At 43.4% G+C, this 13,873-nt stretch overlaps 1 protein-coding gene across 2 annotated transcripts in view; it reads right to left on the bottom strand.

Moving 5' to 3' along the window:
- Window positions 1-12,903, bottom strand: part of LOC115459808 (transient receptor potential cation channel subfamily M member 7-like) — a 214,101-nt gene extending 201,198 nt beyond the window's left edge. For both annotated transcript variants that reach the window (XM_030189591.1, XM_030189592.1), the window contains exons 1-3: window positions 12,836-12,903; window positions 11,038-11,117; window positions 7,030-7,068 (exon numbers count right to left, since the gene is read on the bottom strand). In XM_030189591.1, coding sequence (XP_030045451.1) covers window positions 7,030-7,068; window positions 11,038-11,117; window positions 12,836-12,838 — 122 coding nt within the window. In that variant the 5' untranslated portion in view covers window positions 12,839-12,903. The remainder of the gene's footprint in view (window positions 1-7,029; window positions 7,069-11,037; window positions 11,118-12,835) is intronic.
- Between the last annotated feature and the right edge of the window lie 970 nt (window positions 12,904-13,873).

The following is a 13,873-nucleotide window of genomic DNA, read 5'->3' as shown; positions in this document are numbered from 1 at the left end:
GTGCTCTGATTGAGCATCTAACCACCAAAGAGATTAAGGCATGCCCCTCATGAATTTCCCAGTGGTTGCCGTCTCCCTCCCTCCCTCCCTCCCTCTGCCCTGAAAGTGAAACCAGAAAGGAGTATCAGGCTCTATGACAGCATCAGGTACTATGGGTATTCTGAACAAAGCAGAAAGCAAGTCTGAGGAGCAGCCTAATGGTCACAGCGCAGTGGACTATAAACCAGGATATCTAGGTTTAATTTCCACTTCAGCTTTTTTTTTTTTCGTTAAATTGTGAGACCTCCAGAAATAGACATATCTCTACTGTACCTAAATATTTATGACAACTGCAAGGCTGAAGGCTATTGAAGTGGTATACAGCAGTGGCGTTCCGACCCTAGCTGACACCCGGGGCGGATCACCAATGCGCCCCCCCCCCCGGGTGCAGCATGACCCCCCCCCCCCCCCCGGCAAAATGACACCTCTTCCCCCCCCAGCGAAATGACACCCCCACGGGTGCACGCCGTTGGGGGGGGGTCCTGCGGCGTGCGCCTGTTGCCCTGTTTCAGTCCGATTTCGCAATTCGCATGTGTTCACTGCTCCCTCTGAGTCTGCCCCGGAACAGGAAGTAACCTGAAACTTTGCACATGCTCAGTTTCATTAAGTTGAGCATGCATGGCACGACTGAGAACAGAGCAGGGCAGGCAATGCGAGACTAGTGCAGGACAAACGCTTCAGCTGGCGGGGGTTGGGGACACCAGCCAGCCAAGGTACCATCATGTGGCAGTGGGGGAGGGGGCGGCAGCAGCGGGGAGGTGGACTAAAATGTGCCCCCTCCCCCAGTCAAGGTCTGGCTATGCCCCTGAGGTACAGTAGGTATTTCCCTGTTCCTGGAGGGCTCAGCATTTAAAATAAAAAAGTTGTTTTATTGGAATGTAAGTTGATAATAGGCTGTTATTGAATTCTGTTTTGGAAAACTTAATAAAGAAACTTTATTAAAAATAAATTAAATAAAAGAGTTGTAGGGGGATATGAACCTGGGTGTCCTGGTTTACAGTTCACGGTACTGACCACTAGGCTGCCCGTCTGCTCTGCAAGGATGTCTGTTTGGCCATTTATATAAAAATGTTGCCAGATCGTCCTTGTTCCTGGATTTTTGGCATTCATTTTAGAAATTCTCATGTATCTTCAATCAGGAAACGCTGACATATTTCCTTTTTGAAAATGGCTGTGAGATGGACTTTTTTTTTTTTTTTGGGATGTTATAAATAGGATGTCCCAATTCTGACTTGACAATTCTGGATGGACCGTGCAGGTCTTTCTCTGCCGTCATCTACTATGTAACAAGTGAAGAGTCCAGCATAAATGCTTAATCCGATAATCAACACAATGTATTTAAAATTCCAATCTTCCTTTATTTTCAAACATGCTCTTCTTTTTATGTAACAAACAATTGTTGAGCACTTAGCTATGGCTCGACGGTGGCCAAACCCGTTTCACTTTACATGCTTCATCAGGAGCCATACATCAACTTTCCTATAATATCCAACAAGATAGTAACATAGTAGATGACGGCAGAAAAAGACCTGCACGGTCCATCTAGTCTGCCCACGATAAACTCATATGTGTATACCTTACCTTGATTTGTACCTGTCTTTTTCAGGGCACAGACCGTATAAGTCTGTCCAGCAGTATTTCCCGCCTCCCAACCACCAGTCCCGCCTCCCATCACCGGCTCTGGCACAGTCCCCGTATAAGTCTGCCCTCCCCCATCCTAGCCTCTCAACCACCAACCCCTCTTCCCCCCGCCACCCAATTTCGACTAAGCTTCTGTGGATCCATTCCTTCTGCACAGGATTCCTTTATGCCTATCCCAAGCATGTTTGAATTCCGTTACCGTTTTCATGTCCACCACCTCCCGCGGGAGGGCATTCCAAGCGTTCACCACCCTCTCCATGAAGAAATACTTTCTGACATCTTTCCTGAGTCTGCCCCCCTTCAATCTCATTTCATGTCCTCTCGTTCTACCGCCTTCCCATCTCCGGAAAAGATTCGTTTGCGGATTAATACCTTTCAAATATTTGAACGTCTGTATCATATCACCCCTGTTCCTCCTTTCCTCCAGAGTATACATGTTCAGTCAGCAAGTCTCTCTTCATACGTCTTGGAACGCAACTCCCATACCATCCTCGTAGCTTTTCTTTGTACCGCTTCCATTTTTTTAACATCCTTCGCAAGGTACGGCCTCCAAAACTGAACACAATACTTCAGGTGGGGCCTCACCAACGTCTTGGTATCACATATTCTTGTGGCATCACATATTCTTGTGATGACATTGCATCTTGTCAGATCTCAATTTTTCCATACAGCGTTCTTAGCTGTTGAACAGATTAGTGTTGCTACCAATTCTGACTTGGCCATCTTTTCAAAAACGCCCCTCAACTCTTTTTAGAAAGGATGTTAAAACTTTTCTGTTCCACGAATTCATGCTGCCTTATTTAACTTTGATGTGATTTAAATTGAATAGTAATTGCTAGGTATACCTAGCTCTTGACGTGTACCCTGCACGGAACTGTAAAAGGTAGTACAAGAAACAAAACGTAATTTAACCATTCAGTAAAACAGGGAGTCAGCTAGGGCGGCAACTTCTGGGAGCTGGCAAAGAGCAGCTGCAGTCAAAACAAAGCAATAGATTCTGACATCAAAGAACCATTGTCACATAATTTTTTTTTAATTATAGTTTTCAAAATGCATTGACATGTGCATTTATGAAAACAAAGTAAAACATCATAACTGACCAAAAATAAAATAAATAAAATAAAATAAAAAAACAGGTCAATAGCATGTTTCCAGCCCACATCAAGGAGAGAATAAGTTACCAGCATTTACTTTTACCTCCATTGAGACTGGGTAATTTCAAACAGCCCATTTAAGGAAGTTATCAACGTGGGCTACCGTTAACATGTTACTTCAATGTTAACCCCAGTTAGGGTCCTGCTTACTAAGCCGTGTTATAGATGCTCTAGCATTTTTAGCACATGCTAAAAATTAGCACGCACTAACATAGTAACATAGTAAACACAGAGGGGCATTTTCGAAAGAAACGTCCAAGTTGCGATTTGGACGTCTTTGCAAAACGTCCAAATCCAGGGGCAGGGAAAACCGTATTTTTGAAAAAAGATGGATGTCCATCTTTTGTTTCAAAAATACCGTCAGAGACGTCCAAATCCTTAAATTTGGACGTCCCTAGATTTGGACATCCCTAGACATGGACGTTTCTGACTTTCGGCAATTTTCAAAACCAAAGACGTCCATGCCAAAAATGTCCAAATTCAAGCCATTTGGAAGTGGGAGGAGCCAGCATTTGTAGTGCACTGGTCCCCCTGACATGCCAGGACACCAACCGGGCACCCTAGGGGGCACTGCAGTGGACTTCATAAAATGCTCCCAGGAACATAGCTCCCACACCTTGTGTACTGAGCCCCAAAACCCACTACCCACAACTGTACACACCACTACCATAGCACTTACAGGTGAAGGGGGGCACCTATATATGGGTACAGTGGGTTTGTGGTGGGTTTTGGAGAGCTCACTGTTTCCTCCACAAATGTAGCAGGGGGGGGGGTTGGGCCTGGGTCCGCCTGTCTGAAGTGCACTGCAGTACCTACTAAAACTGCTCCTGGGACCTTCATGCGCTGTCATGGACCTGAGTATGACATCTGAGGCTGACATAGAGGGTGGCACAACATATTTTTAAAGATGTTTTTGGAGGGTGGGAGGGGGTTAGTGACCCCTGGGGGAGTAATGGGAGGTTATCCCCGATTCTCTCCTGAGGACATCTGGTCATTTCGGGCACCTTTTTGTGCCTCATTCGTAAAAAAAAACCACATCTGGGTGAAATCGTTCAAGTGTTCGTCAGGGATGTCCTTGTTTTTTTCGATTATGGGTCAAAGACCCTAACACCCAAGTGTTAGGCACGCCTCCGACATGCCCCCATGAAATTTGGACGTCCTTGCAACGGACTGCAGTTGGAGACGTCCAAAATCGGGTTTCCATTATACTGATTTGGATGTCTCTGGGAGAAGGACGTCCATCTTCCGATTTATGTCGAAAGATGGACGTCCTTCTCTTTTGAAAATGAGCCTGATAGTAACATAGTAAATGACGGCAGATAAAGACTTGTACGGTCCATCCAGTCTGCCCAACAAGATAAACTGATTTTACATTGTATATGATACTTTATATGTATACCCCAGTTTGATTTGTCCTTGCCTTTCTCGAGGCATGCTAGACACACCCATAGCGTTTACCCCCGGATTCTATATAGTACCAGTGGCGTACCAAGGGGGGGCGGGGAGGTCCGCCCCGGGTGCACGCCACTGGGGGGTGCCGCGCACCTGTCGGCTCTTCGTTTTCATGCTCCCTTTGCCCCGGAACAGGTTACTTCCTGTTCCGGGGCAGAGGGAGCATGACAACGAAGAGCCGACAGGCGCTCGGCACCCCCCCCCCCAGCGGCGTGCACACGGGGGGGGGGTTCTTTCGTCGGGGGGGCATCACGCTGTTCCGGGGGGGGCGCTGCACCCGGGGGGGTGGGGCGCATTGGTGATCCGCCCCGGGTGTCAGCCCCCCTAGGAACGCCACTGTATAGTACTCTTAGATTTAGGTGCTGAAATCGGCACGGATTCTATAACACCGTGCGTAACTTAATTGGCTTAACAAGCTAATGAGCTCTGATAACATCACTTAAGGAATAATGAGCACTAATTGGCACATTAGAATTTAGGTGCACAACTCGCTAAGCGTATTCTGTAACGATATGCACCAAACTTCTAACATGTGTAGGCAAAAAGGGGTGCGGTTATGGGCGGGGAAATGGGCATTTCATGGGCATTCTAGGCACCTAGTTATAGAATATGGCCCAGTGCGCCTAAGTCTACGTGCTGAGATTTACACCAGGTTTTCGTTGGCGTAAATGGATGTGTGTAGATATTGGCGTTGAAATATCAACTAAGCATACTCTATAATTGGCGCCTAAATCTAGGTGCCAATTATAGAATACTTTTAGTTGGCACTGATTTCAGAGCTGATGTTTTAGGCGCCATATATAGAATCTCCTCCTTAGCGTGCACTAAGGGGTCCTTTTACTGAAAAATTACCTGCACAAAGGATCATTTTTCAGCACACCTGTGAAAAGTGCCTTTTTTGGGGGGGGGGGGGCTGAAAATTGGCGTGCCGCAAAATGAAAATTGGCACACATCCATTTTGGGTCTGAGTCATTACCGCCAGCCATTGACTTAGCGGTAAGGTCTCACGCGGTAACCGAACAATAACGGTCAATGTGCATCCAAATGCCGATTATCGCCCATGCACCAGAAAATAAAAATATTTTCTGATGCGCATAGCGGACGCTCGTCAAAAATGAAATTTTCATCCGGGCTACGCGGTAACTCAGAATTGAAGCGTGTTGGGCACGCATAAGCACTTATGCAGCTTAGTAAGAGGTCCCCTAAAAACGCTAGCGCACCTTAGTAAACAGGGCCCTAGGTCTCATTGCATAAAATGGAACTTGTGCCAGTGGCATAGCCACAGGTGGGCCTGGGTGGGCCAGGGTCCACCCACTTAGGGCTCAGGCCCACCCAACAGTAGCACATGTTTAGCAGTAGCTGATGGGGATCCCAAGCTCCGCCAGCTGAAGACTTCCCCTTGATGGTAACGAAAACGCTACTTTCCATGATACTGGCACCTGCTCATGCTCAGTGTTCAGTATATGCCTGCTGCAGACTGCCAAGGTGGAAAGAAGCGTTTTCCCACCAGCTGGGATATTTTTGTGGTGGTGGGGGGGAGAACACTTGGTGCCCACCCACTTCTTGTCTAGGACCACCCAAAATCTGTTGTCTGGCTACGCCCCTGACTTGTGCTAAAATAGCACATGCTAGTGATAGAATAACACATCTTTATAGTAGCCCACGTTGATAACTATGTCCCTTACCTGAATAAGTAGCCATTTACCTGAAGAAAGGGTTTTTGGAAATTGCCCTTATTATGAACTCCTTTTACTAAGGTGCGCTAATGGATTTAGCACGGTCTAATAAGTAGCAGATGCTAAATGCTAACACACCCATAGGAATAAAATGGGCTTCTTAGCATTTAGCACACACTAAATTTGTTAGCACACGTCAGTAAAAGGAGCCCTATGTATGTACCGACTAAACAAAGTTTAATGTTTAAAAGTGTGATGTTCCTATATGCAATTTTACACATTGATCTAGGTCAGGTGATGTTGGGATATTCATGACTGTTGAGTTTAATTATTATAATCTCACAGGAGAGGCTTAGGCCCCTGAAAAATACTTTAGGGGAGGCATAAGGGTGAAGTTTCAGATAGGTCATCTAATATCTTTGCACTGGCTTTGCCTAGATTTTCCTTTCTTTTGAGTGAATAATTCAAAGTTGAAAAAAAAAAATCAAGCAAATTTTAGCTGGCGTTGAGCTAGCTGGAATTGCTTCATTTCTTTTGGATGTCAATTTTTCCCAGCAATTCTAGAGAAGATGTGAATGACTTTGCAGCAATCGGCATCAAAATTTTCACAAAAATAATACTCATTGAACTTCTTTGGTGAACCCACAATTTCTTGTGGGTTAATAGAATTAGTTCACAGACTTTGGGAAGGAAAAAGTTCACAAATCTCTCCTGGTTGCTTTGCCTCATCATCGAGCTTCAAAGATGTTTCTGGGAAAGTATTCCATGTCATGTCTGGGACACAAATACTCTCCTTTATCTGTCAGAATGTTATTACACTAACACTGGACATGAGCAGAAATTAGATAGCCTTAAATCTATATGAGGAAACCCTAAACTAAGTGTTACTATAAAGCCTTATTTTCCGCTTGTGGCAGAACAAATTATGCAATTTCTCCACCACTGGTTTCCTTGTCAATAATAATAATAATAAAACTTTATTTATAGCTTGCTATATCTGGAGCAGTCTTAGTGGGGAACAAAACCACATACAAATTAAGATAATAAAAACATAGATGACAACCCACCGGACAAGTTGCTGGCAAATCTGACATCCTGGAAGGCACCTACATAAGAGAACGTAAAGATAGTGAGTAATAAAAGGCTTTGTAGACGTACACCTCAAAATGCTGTCTCAGACAATAGTATGTTATTAATTGTAGGTGGGCAGTTAAGATGTATTTTCAAATAAATAAATACATAAATATTAGGGGGCGTTATTCGGCCTATTTGGGTACCAGCACTGCAAATATGGGTGTTTTCTGGAGCTTGGCAGTGATCTGAGTATAGCTGATATTCAGGGGTCCTTTTACTAAGGTGTGCTGAAAAATGGCCTGTGGTAGTGTAGTCGCAGGTTTTGGGTGTACGCAGATCCATTTTTCAGCGTGCCTGTAAAAAATGGCGTTTTTTAAAATTTTTGCCAAAAATGGATGTGCGGCAAAATAAAATTTGGTGCGTGTCCATTTTGGGTCTGAGACCTTACCGCCAGCCATCGACTTAGCGGTAAGGTCTCTTGCATTTACCATGCGGTAATCATCTATGCGCGTCAAGTCAGAGTTACTGCTGGATTTTCTCCACGCGTCAGAAATAAAACATTTTCTGGAGCGCACAGTGGATGCACATAAAAAATGAAATGACTGCACGGGCCACATGGTAGCCACGCAGTAACTCCAAATTGACGCATGTTGGGTGCACGTAGGTGCCTACGCAGCTTAGTAAAAGGGCCCCTCAGTGCCATGCCTGGAAAGTTAACCAGGCACAGTTAGGATTACATTATATGCCGCCCAACATGCCCTGTTAGCTATGGGGGCACCTGGATTGAATATCAGTGGTGCCAAGATAATTTCTGAGTCCACCTCAAATCGGCCTCTGGACCACCCCTGTAACATCTGGTTAGGTGCTACTGACTATTAGCAGTTGAGACAGCCAGCGTGATTTAACCAGGCAGAAGCCTCCCTACCAAGTTAAATCAATTTGAATACTGGCCCCTTAAATATTACGAGTTCTTATGTGCCATTGCATGTATTCATGATGTAATTATCTATTTGGTACTTTGTTTTCATTTCTGTATAATTTTTTTATGTATTTATTAACTCATATTTGCTTAGCTGCCATTCCAATGGTGAGACCTTAGTGGCTTATGATTGCAAATTCAGATTATCCCACCCTCAATAAAACTGAGCAGACAAAAGGAAAAGTCATATTTTACAAACTTTCAAACACAGGAGCAAAACCCTTTCATCTGACCCCAAAGGCCTGGGAAAACAGACCTTAAGGAACTTCTTTAAAAATAAATCAATAAAAGAGCATCTAGGTTCCCACAGGATATCTAAAGCAACCAAGCTGCATAAAGTTGGGACTGTGACAGTGTTAGTTCCCCTCCCCATTCTCTTGGCTCCAAACCTTCATATTCCCAAATATTTTTAACCTGTTCAAGAAGGAGGGTGCTCAGCTACACAGCCAGCTCTATGCACAGGCGATTATTTCACATTACTGACAAGTACCAATTAGAGGAACATAGAATTTAGAAAATGAAAATTAAAGACCGGCCCAGTGGCTCAGTGCTAACACTGCACCCTGCCATGAGGTGGGACCAGGGATGATCTTAGGCAGGGGTAACATGGGCGGCCGCACAGGTCCCCACACACCTAGAGGCCCTATGCTTACCTGAGTCAGGTTTGCAACTGGCGGTCAAGCAAAAGTTAAAGCTTCTTTTCCCTTCTCATCTCCATCTCCCACTCTGTCTCCTCTCTCCCTCCCCCCTCAGTAATCCTGATCCTCAGCACTGATGCTCTATATTCTTCCCACTGCACTGCTGGCCAACCCTTACATCTCGTCCTTCTCACTCCTAAGTCCCAGGTGGGAGGGGGGGGGGGCCACCAAACTGGTGTGCACAGGATCTCACATTTGCTAAGGCTGGCCCTGAGTGGGACCTATTCCCAATTCAGGACTTTCACTCTACTCAGCTGGGTCAGGCATTTGCTGCTCTGGGGAGTGGGAGATGTGCATCATCTCACAAGGGAGACACCTAGAGGGCAATTCTGTAACTGGGTGCCTAGTTGGTGTCTACTTTCCTTAGAAAGCGCCACTTGTCAGCTTATCTGCAGATGTTCTGTACTGCCTAGGTATAGTATATATTTTTTCTTTTTTATAATTTTTATTTCTTGTTGAATCCCTAATTTGGGAATTTAGTGGGCTAAACCGATAACAAAAGGTTTACAACAAAATAACAAAATTAAGTATTGCATATTGTATTTTCTATAATTTGTGATTTTTTTATGAGTAATTTTTATGTTTTCTGAATGGTGTTTAAATTGCATTAAAAATAAAAGTTAACATAAAAAAATAAAAACTTATTGCTGATGATATAAGTCTGTCTTTTGGAGACTGGATTTCACATACTCAAATCTATAAGGTTATCAAATGGAGTATTTGGTCCTTTTTTAGTGAGACGAACCTAGTAGCACAACCTTATTCATGATTTCAGAAACAACAGGATTTGTAAACAGCATGTTGGGTGCATATCCAAATAGAATACTTTGAGAAAAGGTAAGCCTTTATTAAGATGCTCCTAATTGCTGTCAGTATTGCTGACAGCAATTACATATCTTACAAAATCGCTGCATTTCCCAACCAAGTGGAAATAGTTGTATAGCAGGAAGTACATGACAGTTAATGCAAGAAGAAAACTTTTTATAGTCTTTCCTGGTAAGAGCAAGTAATGCCTGAACTCGTGAATAACAAAATGGTTCAACCTTCCCTATATTCTCATGCCTAAAATGTATTTGTAAGGCCTGGTTTAATCAGAATCTAATGCTAGAAACATTGCAGATGACACAATGGAATTAAGCCTTTTATTACATTTCCCCCCCGGATTATATATAGCATGTAAGGTAAGTAAGTTGCACGAACAAATCTGATCATTTTTTTTTGTTACATTTGTACCCCGCGCTTTCCCACTCATGGCAGGCTCAATGCGGCTTACATATATATTCTGGATTTGCACGTGCAACTTAATTAACAAGCTAATCAGCGCAGATAATTGCCATTTAACATGCAATTATTCACACTAATTGGCATTAATTAGAATTGACATCCACAGCTGTCTATGGGCCCTGTTTACTAAGCCGTGCTAGCATTTTTAGCGTGCGCAAAAATGAGTGCACGCTAAATGCTAGAGTTGCCCATATGTTCCCATGGGATTCTTTTACAAAGCCGCACTACTGATTCTTGGTGCGGCAAATGAGAGGAAGCCCATTCAGTTCCTATGGGCTTCCACTCATTTGCCGCACAGATTTGTAATAAGAAACCCTCAGTGTTTAGCACATGCTAATCATTAGTGCACACTAAAAACGCTGAAGTGCCCTTAGTGCTGTTTAGTAGATAGGGTTCTAAGCGCATTCTATAACATGATGCGCATAAATTCTAAGTTGCATAGTTGAAAAGGGGGCGTGGCCATGGGGAAAATCAACTGCTCATTTCTAGGATAAGCAGCATAAAATGTATTGAGCTTTTTTGGGATCTTGACAGGTACTTGCGACCTAGATTGGCCACTGTTGGCAACAGGATGCTGGGCTTGATGGATCTTCGGACTGTCCCAGTATGATAATACTTATGTACTTATGTAATGGGCAGGTCATTGGTATTTCTCAAATCTATGCGCATTGTTATGGAATACACCCGGTCTGTGCCTAATTTAGGTATCAGAATTTGCACCAAGTTTTACTTGGCGTAACTGCCCACGACTAAATTTAGTCACGTGGATGGGTCACTTGGCTTATTCTATAATCCACATGTAAATTTAGGTGTACTTTTTAGAATATGCCTAGGGGTATTTTTTTGGCATGGATTTTTCAGGCACCATATATAGAATCTAACCCTTTATGCTTTTAAAATATCTCAGCTGAACGGTATTAAAATCAATGACATTACAAGAAAATACAATTAAACTAATGTCTCTGTGTACAGTGGTGGGCGATTCATTCCGTGCTGTTCAGTCTTTTGCCCAGGATGCCCACCAAAGCCATTCTACTCACTTATGAGGGTCCTTTGAACTCGGTACAATGCGTACGCATTCTCTCTTTGTGAACACGTTTTCTATCCAAGATTTTTGAGACTGCAAAGTAACAATCAGAGAATATAGATTAAATCACAGCTCCTATCTATGTTGATTTAAAGATCTTACATTTGCATCCTATAAAAGTTAAAATTATATACCATGCCAATTGGCTGTACAAAACAAAGGTACAGTAATCACACAACTAAAAGCACCACATAAAATCAACAGGAAACAGTCCAAGCAAACCACACTCATTGTTGCCCCCTCCTCAAACCTGCGCTGTTAGAAAGAGAAAGGGGGTGGGATTTCATATACCACATATTATATACAGGTGCTGATTTTGTACATGGGGCAACGGTGGGTTAAATGACTTATCCACATTCACAGGGAGCTGCATTAGGAATTGAACCCGAGTCACCTGGTTTTCAGGCTCCTTTACTAACCATTAGGCTACTCCTATTAAGTTTAAAAGATGACACTCTACCAAATTATAGAACTTGTAAAATCTCACGGAACAAGGTTCCATATTGAAAAAAGGATGGAGCGAAAAGAAGAGCAAAAATGGGGAAAAAAAGGGCACAAAATTTAATACTTAAAACAATGGGCCAGACTGGAGACTTTATCAAAATAAACGTATAAACACAAAACTTTAGCATGATCAAATTATTAAAGAAATATCAGCTGATGTAAAGTCAGAGGAAACAGATGGGAGCGAGAGATGGTATGGAAGGGAACAAAAGGGGAAAGCCTAAAGAGATTCAAATAATGAAACGTTTGGTTTTTGTTTAAATAAATGTGCATCCTGATTTCCTTATGAATCTTCGTATTTGTGTAGTTTTTAAATAAATACAATATACAGTTGATATTCTTTGTGAAATATCTAAAGATTAGGTCCCACAGAACATGTTCTAATTTCGTGACTGTAGATTAAAATCTCACGACGGCATTTTATCTGCTATGGTTGATCTGGAAAAATTAAAAAAAAAAAAAAAACAAGAAAACCTTTCCCCCGTCTGATCGATCAGGTGCCAGCAGGAATTGTTTCATTTAAATAATCAGACCTCACTTAGGGCTTTCTTTCCACCCCCCCCCCCCCCCCCCCCCCAATAAATGTTATCCAAGGCAAAAAGCAGCGTATGTACTGTTTTGGTGGCACTTACCAAAACCCACAGGAATCATTTTTATAATTTGCTTAAAATAAATATGGAATTGAGCCGGTTGCCACTTTGAAAAGCGCTAATTTGTACGTAATACTGCCGAAAGTTCACTTAAATTTGCAATGATGGGAAAGCAGCACAGTGTTAAGGTTTTTCTCCAAATGGGTTATTTTGCGGATACCAAGACAGTGTTAAGGTGAGTGAGCAGATAGCACTGTTCTATTACCCACCAGCCGCCCCCCTCCCGCCCCCACCCCCGAGCTTTCTTTTGTATCGGATACCAGCGCACTATCCCCTAGTACTGTAGTATTCTAGCCTGGCTACTCTTTGCCCATTGCCAACCCTGCTGTGAACCCACCTGTGGCTAGATCATAATACCCAACTGTAGAAACCACAGACTGCCCAAGCCTATTGCTACTTTGCACTTGTCCAAGTTACAACAGCAACATCAAAGGCTGCATCAATAGCAAGATCCATCCATACCGACAGATTAAAGAAATTCCACGCGAAAAAGTAGAATAAAGGCGACAGATCAGAGGCTACATCAATCGCAAGACCCATCCATACCAACAGATTAAAGAAATTCCATGGCAAAGAAAAGCCGAGCAGAGCTCCTACCATGCCGCCCCATTCATTTCCCGAGTAGACTGGGGCGAGCTCACTCTGCTCCCTGCACGTTAGGGGTGTGGAACGCTGCCCGGGACTTCTCTGGATGTCCCATTGGAATGTGGCTCTTCTTGCCTGCCTGTCGCTTCGGGGCACCTTTTCTCCGCCGCAGCTCCTCCTCCTCCTCCTAGTCCTACTGAGGGAGGCAGGCTGGAAACAGTGGGGTGCAAGCAAGTGAGCCCAGCAGCCCCTTTCAGTGCCAAGGCTGATCAACTTACTAGCTAAAGGGCCTGATGGGTTTACATCTTCTTCATTTGCATTAAAATATTTCTTTTAGAACAAGGACTTTTCATTTGACTTTTGCGAGATCTTATGCATTTACTCTCAATCCTCTCTGCGGAAAGCAAATGAAGGAGAGATGTGGAGGGAAGAGGGTGGCGGTAAAATGCTGCACAAAAACAAATTGTCTTCAAAACTCCCCCCATAAAAAATTAATTGAAATAGACTAATTAAAAAAAATACTATTTGTGGCAAGATGATACAGTGGTTAACAGCCAACCTTGCCACCATGGTGAAGCCTCTTTCTCTTCTCTTTGTGAATTCAGCTTCTGAACTTACCATTTCCCATTTTATTTCATTACAGAAACAGAATTGTGTTTAATTTTAAATGCCAGCCATAAGCCCTACTACAACTACCATCAATCCTTTCCCAGCTCAAATGGTCCTCCCAGACTCCTCTTATCATACTGCAGTGTGAAATTATGGTGGGGGGGGGGGGGTGAATGACCAATCCCCAGTGCCTATTCCCATTTGGCACTGGCTGATCTGAGGACAGCATCATTTTCAAGCAGATAAATGTACCTGTTGCTGGGTCTTTGAATTTATGTGGCTGTCAGGGTCTACTGTTTGGCTTTGACTACAGCTGGACTTTGCTTCCCCTCCCCCCCCCCCCCCAAACCTTTCCAAAGCTGCCACTGTAGAAAATGGCCTATTTTTCTTAAAATTTAATCCAACCTCCTTAGAGAACACTTAGTATCCACCCATGGCTCG

This window comes from Microcaecilia unicolor, chromosome 1, assembly GCF_901765095.1.
Source record: "Microcaecilia unicolor chromosome 1, aMicUni1.1, whole genome shotgun sequence".
Taxonomy (NCBI): Eukaryota; Metazoa; Chordata; class Amphibia; order Gymnophiona; family Siphonopidae; genus Microcaecilia; species Microcaecilia unicolor.
The sequence above is the reverse complement of the archived record's forward strand: the minus strand, read 5'-3'. Positions and strand labels throughout refer to the sequence as shown.